At 38.3% G+C, this 16,085-nt stretch overlaps 1 protein-coding gene across 5 annotated transcripts in view; it reads left to right on the top strand.

Annotated features, from left to right (window-relative positions):
- Positions 1 to 16,085, top strand: part of GRIK1 (glutamate ionotropic receptor kainate type subunit 1) — a 361,362-nt gene that overhangs the window by 235,278 nt on the left and 109,999 nt on the right. For all 5 annotated transcript variants that reach the window (XM_025449799.3, XM_025449798.3, XM_025449800.3 and 2 more), the window contains exon 4: positions 5,578 to 5,759. In XM_025449799.3, coding sequence (XP_025305584.1) covers positions 5,578 to 5,759 — 182 coding nt within the window. The remainder of the gene's footprint in view (positions 1 to 5,577; positions 5,760 to 16,085) is intronic.

Below are 16,085 nucleotides of genomic sequence, written 5' to 3'. Positions count from 1 at the left end.
TACCATTGATATCAGCAAAAAGTCAAGACTAAAATGCCCTGGTTGAGCTAACTGCAACACAGTTCATCTCAAATATTTTGACTAGGTTCTTCTTTAAGGTCCTTTGATCAAGGGACACAATTTTTCTTTTGGGAAGTCTCTAGCTTTTTTTTTTTTTTTTTTTGATGCACTTTTGAAAAATCATATGTATGAAGATCTGCACTTAAAAGTGCTGTATTTCCCCCAGGTAATTCACTCACTTACCCATTTTCCATTTCTCAGTTCTGATTTTTCCTTCCCTCTGGAGGGTACATAGATCCCCTTAAGAATCCTATTAGATTTCGGTGTATTAATATACCAACAAGTTTGTGAAATGCCATTTTACATGTTTCTAAGTACAAATGAAGAGGAAATTAATATTTAAAATGTACAATCTTATCTGTGGGTCCCAATGGTTTATTACATTCATTCTTATGGCATCAACCCCACTAATGTGGTTTAATGAACAGGGAATTGGATTAAGACTCAAGAAAACCTGGGTACTTTTCTTTTGAACTAATACTCATTAAATATAACTAAACTGTCCAGAAATGAACTGGGCTGCAGTGTGAGAAGAATTTCTCAACTAAAAAGGTGTTCAGCAGCAGCTGTGTGGAGGGGGGTCATGCATCAAGTAGGGCTTTGACCTTTAAGATCCCTTCCATTCCTGACATCTGTGACTGATTTTCAGAGCCGATCTAAACAATTAACCTCACTGTGTCTCACTTTCCTTACTGTAAAATAGCACTGACACCTTTTCACCTTGAAGGTATATTCTGAGGTTTATTAAGATATTTATAAAGCATGTAGCATCCTTCATAAAAGGAGCGATGTAAATAGCAAAGTTTATTATTATTTAAGGGGAAGGCATGGGAAATTTTAAACACTCACTGGAAATAGCAGCTTTTTTTTTTCCTCCTCCATATGCTCCACCTGTTTCCAGAGTCACTCCCTGTGCATGCAAATCAGCATTTTTCTGTGTCATGTCTGAGTGCACAGAGTGGATAGGTGGCCAAAACTAGTGTTTAGAATTGGCTATTTGGACATTTTTGAAAGTTATCTCCATATGCAGAGCCCAGCTCAAACTCATGTGAAATAAATAGCCTCTTGCTCTGAAGTGCTTTTAAAACCAAAGATGTGGTTTCCAATCACATTCTTGGGGGTGGTAGTGGAGGAAGGAGGCAGTGTTCTTTTATATCTCCATATTTACTCTTTTTATTTAGAAAGATGTGAACTTAGAAAAAAAGATGCCGGAAAGGAACAATGAACTCCTGTATGCCTTTCATTTAGTTCAGCAGTTGTTATCCTTTGGCTACGTGTGCCTTAATGCTCTGTGATTTGCTCAATATAAAACAATTACAACAACAATAGTGGTAATAAGTAATAGTGTTGTTGAACCATTTGATAGTAAGTGGTAGACGTCATGACCTTTTTATCCCTTAAATGCATTTAGTATGTATTTCCTAAGAACTAGGGCCTTCCTTGTTATAACCACACTACAATTATCAAATACAGGAAACTTAACACTAATACCATACTACTGTATACAAATAGCATAATAGTTTTTTTTTTTAATGCTCTGCAGAGATGACAGAGTCTAGGGGAGCAGATATTTGCTGGCCAGAGGGTTCATTGCAGATTGTTCTAAATAACTGAGGCTTTCCCAGTGACTAGGATATGGTTCTTTCCCAGGCACAGAAGGAGCTCCGTGGGGTGCTTTTGGCCAAGAACCTGTGGGGTGCTTATGGGCCTTTGGGCTCTTTTTACCTGGATGGAAGGGACTCCGAGCCAGCACAACCCTCATGCAAGTCGCAGGTGCACCTCACAGCCTCTTCTCACAGAAAAAGGCTGATCCAGGTTGCTGTGTCTGCACTGATCACTCTCTGTCTCTCATATATATAATATTATATAAAAGGTCCTTCAGTTGGGTTTGATTGTCTCCTTAACTACATTTTATTTTTCAAATGCCTCCACCGTGGTGGGCTAGAAAGACTACCAACATCACCAGATTTGCATGCACCCTAACCCTCCTCTGCAGCTGGAGTCCCATCCTGGGAGCACTGGGTCACATGTTGAGGCTTGCTTCCAAACACAGGGTGATCATTAGCAAAGTTAGGAGTTGTGCCTAAATCAATTTCCTTCCCCTTTGTTTAGCAAATAATTTTTAGCTATTCTTTACAATGAACTGTAAGTGATTGATGGATTGCTGCAAAATGCAAATGAAAGGGAACTCTTTCTCTAATTTTTTTTCTCCCATGGGTGGGGGGAAGGCTTTTAAATTATAAATTCTACAATGTTTTCTAATGAAGGCAGAAAGGCTTTTTTTTTTCCTCAAGCAAACAATTGCTTTGGGAAAAGAAATGTAAACCTCACTGTTCCACCCTTGTTCTTTCCACATCACCACCCCCCACCCCCTCACACACACAACTTGGTCTGTAATCTTAAAATCTGCTGAGTTTCTTCCTAGGGCAATTCACCTGCAAGCAGAAAAACTGAGAAAATTAGGGGCTCAGTAGCCAGTATATCCAAAAGATAAATTTAGACCAATTAGAAACAGTCTTTTGTACTGAGTTCTTCTTTCTCCTCTATTGGTATTAAAATAACTTTTGGGAAACAGTTGTGAAAATGCATGGTCGCCTTTTTTGAGAAGAGAGCAAAATGTCATTAATGGCCTCATTTGCCAACTAAAGATTGAATGTTTTATGCTAGTCCGAAGTTTTTCTTTCTCTGTTTATTTATCCAGTTATTTATTCGTATAGTTAAGTAGTTATTCATTCATCCAGTTAGATGGTTTACCTAAAATTTAAAAGTCAAGAGGGCCCACCAATTTGGTAAAAAGAGTCTGAGATTGGGAGTCAGAAAGTAGACCTGGCTTCAAGATCTGGACCTGTCACATAATAGACTTACCAAGACCTTAGGGTCTCAAGCATGTTGCTCTATCAGCCTCCAAATGCCTCAGCTTGTAATTTGTAAAAATTGAGTAGAAATTGATGTTCATCAACAAAAGTTGATTGAATGAAATCCTCTATGGGCCTTTTTTTTTTTTAATTTTGCTTTTTATACCACTTTTCTCCAACCTGGGGACCTTAATATAAAACCAAACACTGGTGAACTGTTTTCCCTACTAATTCTGAATTACTGTAAATTTACAAGTTCTGCTAGCAGTTCAACACTTAAATAGATTAAGTCATCTCTGACACGTGATAGATTTCATGCAATGAAAACACCTGAAATAATTAGTGGACTACACTGAGCTTATCAAAACAAACTTGGAAAACAAGGCTGCAAGTTGTTACTAATGTACTGTAATACTTATCTTATGAATTGCCAGTACATTGTTTATCATGTTTCTAGCCATAGAGGAACACCTGAAGCCCCTTCCTTAAAGCAAGATGGGTTCATGTCCCATGGCCTGGGTTTAGCATGGGTTTTGGAATATAATGAGCATCCTGGAAATGTTTTCCCATAAAAATTAATGAATGAAATGAGAAAATGTATTCAACTTTCAAGTATCATTAATACCATTAACATGGGTAAGTCATCCTGATAGGAACATACACTTCATGATCCACATTTCATTCAACAAAAAACAAAAGATCAGTTTGTTGCAGCAAATGAAATGCATTTTTTAAATGGTTTTCTCACTTTATTTGAAGGCCACATGGTTCCCCTTTGCAGTCATGCTCAAGTATAAAAAAAAATAGCAACTATGCAATTGCAAAGTAGGAAAGCAATAGAAAAAAATGCAAAAGAGATACAAGTAGCCAGGAGTAAAAAAGAAAGGGGCGTGGGTCCGTTTCTATTTTTTTCCCATTTCATCAAATAATTCAAAGCTATATCTGTTCCCTCAGCACCAGCAATCTGTATTTGTAATCCTGAACTGTGAAGTAGAAAGATTGAGTGCTGGACTCACAGGCAACAATTGGAACTCATGGGCTCCTACTACCTTTGTTATTCTGACAAGTTATGTAACTGCTCTGAGCCTCTGTTTCCTTCTTGGAGATAACAAAGATAATAATGCTTACTTCACAGGATTATATCAGAGATTTAACAAATATGCAAGCCCATGTGCTATTTTCTTCCATTTTTAGTAGTCATCAGTGGCTCAGTACTAGTGATCCTAGGAATGAAGAGGATAAGTAGCTCATTACCGGTATTTGGGAGTCTTCAACCACAACGATTGCTTTGAAAAAAAAAAAAAAAAGAAAGAAAGAAAAAGAAAACCAAGAGTCCAGAAAGGCTTTCATTCTAACAATTTCAATTATTATGTAAAAAAAAACCATTTTTTTAAAAAAATAATGAGCAGTAAATCTTGTTATGGTTCTACAGATCCTAACCACTACTACCCTCCAATTGCTTGCATCCTTTTGACTCTGAAGAGCAGCTTAATTATAAAGTTATTCTATGTACTTCAGAATGCAACCTATCCAAGATGTTAGAGGAATCTTTTAACATCTGAGCCACAAAAAAATGTGGCTGGGTGAAGGGATAGATAACGAAATAAAACAAGAAAATGAAAGACATGTATCAAGGCCAGAGGTAGCTGGCATCTGTAATAGTGCATACCAAAATTTCCATCTGAATACTGATAAAGCTTCATATTTCCTATTGATTACTTGAAGTTGACAAATCCTAAAGATACAGAACGGTGTAATTTTTTTGAAAGTTCAATTTTCCAATGTGATGAGAGTCCTTGAGTGAGAGCCAACATCATGCAGTGTAGCAATCACAAGTTAATGTTAGGGGAAATAAGACAGGCTTTATACAGATGTTTGTCTTGCCCCAGTAAAGTATGTCAATTAAAGAATGACGCAGCTCAGTAGATTCACACTTATGGTGAATCAAACATTCTCCGTCAAGTTAGTTGGGTCTATACACTTTCCTGCAATTATCAATGGTGGATTTTAAAGGAATTTTGTTTCTGCTTTTATTATCATAATCTCTAAAAACTCTATGGTCTTTTTTTAATTAAGAAAGGATTTTTCAATTCATTGTTCAATCATATTAGAAAGAGAATGTGATGAGCCATTTCTAAATGGTTTATATGGTAGGAACTGGAAAATTATATAGAAAGCCCAGCTAATTAGCTGGTAAGCAGTATGCTATACATAAATACTTGATGAAAGACTTACAGAGGTTTATAGACCCAAGAAATTCTAGTGTTCTGTTGTCTGTTTTTTTTTTTTTTTTTTTAAAGCTTTGTCCATTCCATTGAACACCTTTGGAAACTTCCAGCAACTTTTGTCTATAAAAGTTTTACAGTTACAGGCTTGGTTTGTTAAAGATTTGTGCCATTGGCCAAAAGCTAGAGAGGACAAATGCATTTAACTAAATTCAAAATTCGCTTAGGAAAATTGTGTTTCCAACTACACATACCCACAAAATACAGTATAATCTACCACAGAAAGGGAAATGACAAATGAGAAGTCAATAGTGTAACCTTTCAGAAGGTGGCCACTTGATACATTTTGGGAATGATCTGAGTTTGACTGTAAATGGCAGTAAACAAATCCTCTTTAGACAGAACAGTCTGTTGCATGATGGGATGTCATTTTCTAGGTCTCATTCGTCTGCAAGAGCTCATCAAAGCTCCCTCCAGATATAACATTAAAATCAAAATCCGCCAGCTGCCCTCTGGGAATAAAGATGCCAAGCCTTTACTCAAGGAGATGAAGAAGGGCAAGGAGTTCTATGTGATATTTGATTGTTCACATGGAACAGCTGCTGAAATCCTTAAGCAGGTAAGAGGTGCGGGGAGGAAGTGAAGTGGGAGGGGGAGATTTGCTCATTTCTCTTTCTCAAAAATCCCATCTGGTTTCACTGAGTGCAGCATGATAAAACTGCAGCAGTCCTGTTTAGGCTGAAGATTGCAGCTTTCAGAATCCTTTTAAAGGGCCATAGGGTTCAGGGAGTTCAAAGAAGCCACCTGTTGTATATTGTTGTAGATGTGGAGGTCTAGGTATTCAGAGTCTGTAGATCCTGTCAACAGAGAAGGATGACATTTCAAGGTGATTAAGCATCTTTTCTTTTATATCTTGAAAAGACTGAGCAGATTTCATTTACATAAAGCCTGACTTGTCCTAAATGCACCTTCCTCAGGGCTAGACCTCTTTTGTCAAACAAGCAAAATTCTAAGTATAGTGAGAAGGGGGCACAGGGACAATCAAAGAAAAGATGCTTCTTTTTTCTAACTTGTCACAGACAATGAGCTGCCTTGCATTAATCTTGATGAATAATGTGGGTGAAAACACTTGATAAATTGTGAAATCGTATATAAATGAAAGATGTTAGTAATGTTAGGAATGATAACAACAGGATAATCATTTCTGAGCACTTCAGGATATAGCACTGGTCTTATGCCCACAAAAGAAAAATCAGAATTAAAAAAAAAAAAGATGATACAAAGACTAGTGGTTAACCCCAAGTGATTTTGTACCCTTGACGACTTTTGGCCATGTCTGGAGACGTTTTTGGTTGTCGAACTGGAGACAGTGGCACTCTCCGGGCAACTCGTAATTAGAGGCCAGGGACACTACAAAACATTCTATAACGCACAGAACATCCGTCATAACAAAGAACTGTGTACCCTAAAATGCCAATAGTGCTGAGGTTGAGAAACTTCGGCATAGACAAAGACAATGAAAAAGGCTAGCAAGATGATTATAATAGAAGCATTAATAAAGATCAAAGGAGGAATTTGGAGGAATTTGGGGAAAATAGCCAGGCTATATTTACGTGGCCAGAGTGGGTGTCTCTTTGTATTTAATTTAATTGGTTATTGTGGCATAAGGCAATGCTCTTATCTGAAATGACACAAACTGTTATTGTACTATCTAGTTTAAAAGGCTTGGCATGTGCTATGTGGTTGACTGGCAATGGACACTAATCTCATAAGTAGACCAACCCCTCTGCACAAATACACAGCTGTGGATTTCCAAATCATGTGGAAGAGCTCTTGGAGCAGCCATCCCACCTGACTCTCCGGTGCTGGATCTCCTACTCGTAGGGCACCTCCCTGAAAACATTGAATTCATAGTTGAGTTTTTAATTCCACTGGAAGTAGACAATCAAGAAAGTTGACTAGAGGTTTCTATTATCTCCTGAATGATTATACTAAAAATCTATTTCAAGTTATAGAACATATTTAAAGCTACAGTTGAAAACAATCTTGGTGGAGGGGGGCACCTGGGCGGCTCAGTTGCTTGTGTCTGACTCTTGATCTCAGCTCAGGTCTTGATTTCAGGGTTGTGAGTTCAAGCCCCCACATGGGGCATGAAGCCTACTTTAAAAAAAAGGGGGGACGCCTGGGTGGCTCAGCAGTTGAGCTTCTGCCTTCTGTTCTGGGATCGAGTCCCACATCGGGCTCCCTACAGGGAGCCTTCTTCTCCCTCTGTGTCTCCACCTGTCTTTGTGTTTCTCATGAATAAATACATAAATTCTGAAAAAAAAAAAAAAAAGAATCTTAGATAACCTCAAGCCTAATCCTCTCACTTAAGAGTGGCCAGGAGCTGGAACTCAGCCTCCTCTGTAGCATCCTGCACCTTCTCCACTATGAAATGTTGCTTCTCCACTTAGGTGGAGAATATATGTTACCTCCTTCTAGACTTGAGTTGCATTAACAAATCTTTAGATATTATAATTATAATTATAATGATCTCTCAGTAAAGAAAGCAAGCATGTTGCAGTGATGTCAACAGCTTACTTTAAAGGTAAATAAATATAATCAGCAGGACTTTATCTTAAGACTTCATTTGAGAATTTCAATACAGTTCATTAAAGTGTGTAATGGAGTGTGAACCAGAACTGAGAAAAACACCCAGATTTTATGTGTAGCCCTCAAAATGCAAAGAAGCATCTCTTCCCACGAGCCTGTTATAACAGCGACTGGGGACTTCTGTTACATTTAAGAGAATGATTTGCTGATGAGGAGGCTTCTCTTGGTGAGAGATCCATTTGGCTCACATAACTGGCCACCTCTCTTCCAAAGCACAGGCTTAGAATGGGTAATCCTGGGAAAGAGCTGCTAGGGTTTTTCCTCTATTTCAATAAATATGGATATGATGTTCCTTTGATGCAAGTGGCTCTTTCCTGATAGCATAAAGATTGCATCATTCAAAGACTGATTTTCTTTTTAACAACAAGCCAAAAAAACCAAACCAAACAAACAAACAAAAACCCCTCTAAGTGAAGCACTCCCAAGAAATGTCAGCCTGGTTACCCCAGGGGGAGTGGGATTAGTTCAGCTTTGTTCCAGCCATTGATGCAAATCCTTTTGCCTCCATCCTGTGCCATATTGTGTTTTATCTTGTTTACTTTGCCTCTTCATGTGAGTGGTAAGATTGCTGTAAGACATTGGGGGAAGCTACTAAAAAGCACATTCATCCATTTTTTGTTGAAGATTAATGAGCTGCAAATGTTGGGAAGGGGGGAAAGCCTTTTTAGAAGGTTCCAGCATAAAACCCCTACTTTGCTGCATATGAAAATACAGTCACTCTGTGAAATCACAGCAGATAATCTACATTGGCTTTATGGGTTTTTTGTGGACCTCCAAAAAGCTGTGTGGTTGGAAAGTGATATTGAAGACCTCAGGACTTTCTATTCTAGTCAAAATGAGGCCCAAGTGCTCTATGTGATCCAGTTTGACTTCATCCTTTGGCTTTGGGCAACAACATGCAGAAACAAAGATAGAGACCTTCCTTGTATCTGTCTACCAAGAGTGTCTCTAGGGAAGCTGGAGAGTGCAGGAGTTCCAGGTCCTAATTCTGGTGACCATTCAACCAATCTCTTCCTACCTCTTCTACTGAGGTGCCAACTGTGGTGCCTGGCATCCTATATACTGTCTCATGCAGCCTCAAATAATCCCTGGAGTAAATTTGATATTCTCAGTCCAGAGTTGAAAAAACTAAAGCTCAGATAGGTTAAGTGCCCCAATGAGATCATTGTCTCTGAGTAACCAGGCTGCCACATGGTCTCCAGACCACCTATTCTCGGAGCCTATGTGCCTCTTTTACCATGAAGGGTCCCCATTCAGAAAGTGGTAAGCCATTCCATTTCAAAGGCTTCCAGAAACATATGGGAAAAACACAACCACTTGCTGCTGGGCTCCTTTAGGTGAAATTAATAGGAAGAGCTCCTACGTTTTTGGTGACTAAACCGTTGCTGACAAAATTTTCTCTACCAGGTCAACTTGGCTTCCTTCCAAGCACATTTCCCATTATTTTCAAGCATTTCTCTGCACCTTCATCATATTTTACTACTTTTTAATGATTCTTCAGAAAGAAAAAGAAATCAAATGCACTTTAAAGAAGATGTCTGACATTTATATAAAAGTAAAAATTGGGGAAAAGTCTATAGTTATTCTTGAGCATTCTAATCACTCCAGCAAAGTAATTATTTCTATTCATATTGGACAAGTGCTATATGATGAGAATCTGAAAAGTTATTTCCTAAAAATTAGTTAGAAATTCAAATGTCAAGATTTGATTAGGGTACAGAAGAACAGGGCTTTCATATGAATGAACTGTTTTTGTGAATTTCTGTAGTCTGAGAGTGTCCCCAACAACTAACAGCACACTCATGGGACTCATCCCATCACTTGGTGTCATATTCTCTCCCTATCCATCTGTCACCTCCCAGCTAGCATCCTGCTGGTCCACAAGGGTGCTTCTGTCTCCCAGCCTGTTTTCAGTGTAGACACCCCCAGTCTTCTGCGCCTCTTCATTTTCACTTCCCACAAACTCGAGGGAAGAGAACATAAAAACAAGAGGACCAGGATCCCTGGGGTGGCTCACCCTGCCTTTGGCACAGGGTGTGATCCTGGGGACCTGGGATGAAGTCCAGCGTTGGGCTCCCTGCATGGAGCCTGCTTCTCCCCCTGCTTGTGTCTCTGCCTCTCTCTCTCTCTCTCTCTCTCTGTGTCTCTCATGAATAAATAAATAAAATATTAACAAAACAAAAAAAATTTATGTTCTATGCAATCTGGAGATTTTGAATTGGGAAAATCAAAATGTGACATGAAAATTTTCTCTTTAACAAACTCCCTCGAAAATCAAGTTTGACATGAAAAGTTTCACTCTCTTCCTACTGACTGACTCTTCAGTGCTCACCCTACCTGCACCCTTGTTCCCTCCTACTGAGTGTGATTCTACCAAGGTAGTGGCTGATGGGAGGCGATTTTAAAGACAAGGAACAAAGTAAGAAGACTGCACTGGCATGCCATGCGGGGTAATAAGCAATCATCTCCTTTAATCTACACAATAACTCTTGGTATAATTGGTATTATCCCTCTTTTGCACACAAAAATTAAAGCTCAGAGATAGTAATAATTTTATCTATCATGCACTGAGTATGCTCTTAACACAAACATCCAGGCATTGACTCATTTGTTGTCCATATTCCCTACAATACTATAACCCCCAAGAGGATAGAAACCTCCTTTGTCTTGTTCTCCCAAATCCCAAGCATGCACATTACTTGAAACATAGCATTCAATTCTGCTCTGTTGAATAAGTAAAGGAAATGGATGAATGAATGATCCAAAATCTGTTCTAGAAGCTCTTGATAAAAGCAATCTCCAAAATTGCCTCCCTTCCACCTGACTCAGTGTGCTATACTCTCAACTGTGCCAAGCACTTTTGAACAAGTCACTCTTCTATGCCTCAGTTTCCTCCAAGGAGGGTTTTATTCAACCCCTGAAATCCTGTATTATTAAGAACTGTAACACAGTTCAGCCTATGACTTCACTTCCTGAAAATAAATTTGACTCTTCAGAGAAATGCATAGTCACTTTCAAATCCTGTAATAGGATTGAGAAAGCAAGTCACAATTTCAAGCACAGTAGCCGGAATCCTAATGCTTCCCTGATAGAAAGGGAGGGAACAATGTGATGCTCCATCCAGCAGGGAAGCTGCATCAGGGCTGGGCCAATTCCCTGAGCTGGAGAGCGGCCATACTGAGCGTGAACACACTTTCTCTGACTCAGGAAACCTGCTGTCTTGTTTACATGAACAAGTGCATTAGAAGAGAGACTTTTTTCCCCTCACGACACTTGTAGTAATGAGTATTAAGCTATAATTGAGCCATTAGTCTCCATAAAACATTTTAGTACCAAAATATTTTGTGGAATTATATCACATTTTCTCCTGTCAACATTTGTGCACTGTTGTGTTGTTTTTATTTTATTTTTTTCCTTTCTGTCAATTAGCATAAAAACAAGGCCAGGGAGAAAATGTATTTTTTTTAATGTCTGGCTTCCCTCTACTAGGCAGTGCAGTGGCAATGCTGATTAATCAAATAATTTTATGCATTGATTCTTCCCTCATGGAAGTTGTGCCTATTGCATGGACCAGGACAAGCAGAAGTGGTTAGAAGGGGTTTGTTTCATATTTCTACGGGAGGACAGAAGCACTGCCAGTCTTCATCTCTCACACAGAAAATTGTCAGTCAAGCAGTACAGCTGCGATTTGCCAAGAGGTTGCAAACCTGTGTTTGGAACCCATACCTACTAAGTCAGATATGCAACTCTCTCATTTCTAATCATAATACACAAAATAGGCCAAAGACCTCAAGAGCTACTTTTCATGGAACTTCCTGTGTGCCAGGCACTGTGCTAAGCAGATAAAATGTACCACTCATTTAATTTTTTAGGAGAAAATTCTGTATACAAGAAACTGACAGAGCTCAGAGGGATTTTGTAAATTGCCCAAGGTCACAGAGCCAGCAATGCCTAGGCTGGGATTCATAACTTATCTCAGACTTAGAAAGTAAAAACAAACAAACAAACAAAAAAAAACCAATCCTAATCTGCTACTCTTATGTACACCAAGGTGCCAACTGATTCTCCTCACAATAGAACATGGAACACATTAGTTAAGTGTTATATTTCTTTAATGCAGTTGTTTCATTCTATTCTCCAACATTCAGTCATTTGCCTAGTTTACATAAGTTCTCAAGAAATGTTGATTATATTGAAACCAAGGAGAGAATGTGGTAGAAACACAGTAGAAAAATTCACTTTCACTTGACACATGTTTGTTGAGCACTGACTGAAGGGAGAAAGATACAACAGTAAAAAGCACAAGAAAAAAATAAGTCCCTGCCCTCTTGAGCAAAAGATCTTGAAAATAAAAGTCATAGAATGTAGCTATCCAATGCCTACAGATGGGTGAAAGACAGAGAAACTCATTTCTATAGCAGAAAGGGACTGCGACTAGAGTCTTAGACTAAAGGTTGGTAGGTCGAGTTGCAAGGTCTTCTCTTGCCCTAATAGAATAAAATAATTGCTATTCGTTGGTCACTCACTATGCTCTAGAATGTTCTATGCACTTGACGTGGATATCTTCATATCTTTTCAAAATATCTCATGTTACAGATGGGACAAATGAAATTTCAGGTCATCTACCCAATGGCAAAGCTGGATTTCAAGCTAGGGCTTAACATGCCTATGACCTGAGTTGCTTATATCCCTTAAATATGCTACTTTGAGCAAGTCTGTTGATTCTTCTTCAACCCCATTACTTCTGTAAAAGAGGATTGTTGGCTCCTAATCTTGCTAAGACTCTCTTCTGCTCTGAGCTTCCATGCATACAAGTGATCAAGATCCTCTTCCCAGTGTTTAAACATAGGGGATTTGCATATCGCCTTGTACTTAGTAGGCTTTCAAAGAAATGGGGAAATAATTAAGCAGTTCATTTTTTTAAGTTCTTAGAGTCCTTTGGTAGTTTTTGAGACAGTTAATTGATGGGAAATTTATTACTTTGGCTAAATCCTGAGAATGTAATAATGATAACTCTCAATTTATTCTAACTGATGATCATTTGTAGTATATTATATAATTATTTTGGCAGCATATTCTCATCCTAATTGTTTCTCAAAGGCTGATATGAAAATCTATTTACATTTCCTGAGCATAGAATTAGTTTTGGTTATAAGGAGCAGTTCATAGATACGAGTATGTTTCTTAATACACACAAGAATTGAGTGACCACTGTGGATAACTCACAATGCAGTGAAGGAATTTGCAATTTGTCCATACTTTTAGTGTACAGGATGGCTGTTTGCATACCTGCAAAAACTTCCAAAGAGTAGATTTGGAAGAGGATATAGATTTGTTTCTATCTGAATTGGAAGGTAATAAAAATCATATATTATGCCTCAGAATTTGGCTGTAATACATGGTAAGAGAAATTATCCTTGCAATAGAAGTGGGGTAATGTAGAAGGAATCATATAAATAATTTGACCATGTACATCAAAGCATGTGTTAAACCTTTAACAGGATTAGTGAACCTCAGCTTTATTCAAAACTTAAAGGATACTCATTCCCCTCAATGTGCTTTTTTCAGGAGAAAGGATCCATAGCTTCTATCAGGTTCTCTAAAGAAGCCTGAAGACTGGAGTAGATTAAAAATCACTTTTCTATGTTAACCACAACAGCTGCTTCAACCCTTCATAAATGCAAGATTTTACCGAAAGAATCTCCCCCACCCTACTTTCCCCACGACTGTTAGCCAAATCCTTTCCATCATAAGAGTGGCCCTGTAAAATGTATTTCACCATTTATTCAGCTAGCATGTATTAGATGTTTTGTATATGTGGAAGATTATGCCAAGGTAGAGGCGGAGGAAAATACAATGAAAAACTCTGATGTATTGATTGAGGTCATTTAGTGAAAGATCTTGGGATTCACTATTTGCTACATCTGTAAAATGGGAATGTCATAGTGCATGTCTCACATTGTTTTGAGAGAAGTTAAATATGACAATGCCTTTAAGGCATTAAGCCCAACGCTGATGTATGAAATATCCCACATGTGAGACATTACCATCATCAATATCATTGCTGGTATCGTGCCTGGGCAAAACTACGAGAGTGATATAGTGCTTCCCACTGTTAACTCTGTCATGGCATTATCTCCTACACTTTGTCACAATGGTCCCCACACCTCCTCTCAGCCTGACTTCCCAAGTGTCCCTATCGTATCTTGCCCAATGTCATGAAATCTCTACACCAAACTTAACACACTACATCTTCCTCCTCTTCTTTCCTCCAGCGAACCACTTTCTCCCCTTGCCCCTGTCTTGGTGATAGAAACACTAGCCAATTGCTCAAGCTAGAAACCTGGGGGTTCACTTGACTCTACCCCACTCTTCCTCTTTATGAGTCACCAAATGTTATAGCTTCTGCCTTCTGAATATATTTCAGATTCAACCTCCTTTTCTCCATCTCTATCATCATCTTCCTCCTACCCTAGAAAAAATTGATCACTACGTTACAAGCACCTGCCATTTTTCCCTATCCAGCATCCGTGTAGCCTCAAAGACTGTACATCCCAAATAAAGTATGTGACCTTACTCCACTCATTTGAAATTCCTGAGTGCCATATTCCCATGCCCACATTGCCTTGAATACAAAGAATGCATTGTTTCACATGTCACACAAAGCCTTCCACACCTTGTACCCACTGCCATTACAATACCGAGTATACAAGAATATCTGTTATAATGTCTATGGCACATTTTAACAACAACAAAAAAACTTATATATTTTGTTTACGAACTGTCCTTTTTTGATGAAAGTTTACTCCATTGAAGATCTTCCCATGCCTGGGTGGCTCAGCGGTTTAGTGCCTGCCTTTGGCTGAGGGCATGATCCTGGAGTCCCAGGATCAAGTCCCACATTGAGCTCCCTGCATGGAGCCTGCTTCTCCCTCTGCTTGTGTGTGTGTCTCTGTGTGTGTGTGTGTCTTTCATGAATAAATAAATAAAATCTTTAAAAAAATCATCTTCCCAAACATCACCAAAGGGATTTAAAATTAGGATCTAGTTAATTCTACTATCTAAAGAAATATTGTAATAAAATAGCAATGTAGGTCTGAAATCCTGACATAAGGAAGAAGAGTGAGTGAGGGTCCTCATGGAACCTATGACACCATCCAAGGCACAACCTTGTACAGCTAGGGCTAGCTGTGTGGACAGAAATCTCTTTTGAAAATTCATGCACAGCTTATCAAGTTTTCTTGGTTTGATGGATCCATTCTTTATGATAAAGCTCCAACTTCTGTGGTTCTAACTCTGGTCTCACCAAACAGCCATATGCTTTTATTTTATTGGGTTCTCAAAGTCCAGAAGAACTTTGTGCAAATTATTGACTTTCCTGCCACATATATCTCCTATTATCAATTAAGAAGTTAATATAGCACAAAGAGCCCAGGATTGAAATCAAACCTAGGTTCAACTGCTATAACTATGCTCAGTCTTTTAAATCTATAGATTGAAGAAAACACCTTCTCCTCAATAGTATGTAAAAAAAGAACCTAAAGCAAAACCAAAACCTATTACAGCAGTGGGCATGTTGTAGCACTTACAAAACAGTCACTATGACCATTATTGTTGTAGCTTAAAAATATAAGTCTGGTTAATATAAAGAGGTAATTATCAGTGATTATCAGGTCTGCCTGTATGTGGGCATTACCTGGAGAGTTTTAGCAGATACCAAAGCCTAGAATATATCCCAGACCAAATAAATCAGAATACTTAGAGATAGGGTACAGATAACAGTGTTTTTTAAAAGTTCTTTGGAGATGCTAATACATTAAGAAAAACTCATATGAATAGTTACTAAATTGGATAGTTATTAAATAAATTGAAAAACCAAAAAGCCTAAAAAGCTGACGAACAGGACCCAGACTCACAATGACTTCACTAATCTACAGATACTGATGAACCAGCAAGACCACTATTTAATGGCTTCATGCCCATCTCTCCTTCAAAAAGTTATCTTTAGGGTAATTGGAGGTGTAGTTTTTATTACCACCATCATGAAAGTAGCTTATTACAAAAAGGCTACAATGTATTCAACATATTTATTTTCTGTTAACTTTCCAAATTTGTTTAGTACTTTGTCTAGCCTTGTTCTGTATTTTGCTGTTCAAACTTTTCTTCCATTGTGTTCTTTTTTACACATCATTTCTCCACCAGTGTTCCCTGGATGTTGCAGAGAGTTTATTCTTTAGGTTCATGTAATCCTCCCAAATCTTCACTCCCTCCTTTTGATCAGGTTGTCTCTTTC

This window comes from Canis lupus, chromosome 31, assembly GCF_003254725.2.
Source record: "Canis lupus dingo isolate Sandy chromosome 31, ASM325472v2, whole genome shotgun sequence".
Taxonomy (NCBI): Eukaryota; Metazoa; Chordata; class Mammalia; order Carnivora; family Canidae; genus Canis; species Canis lupus.
The sequence above is the reverse complement of the archived record's forward strand: the minus strand, read 5'-3'. Positions and strand labels throughout refer to the sequence as shown.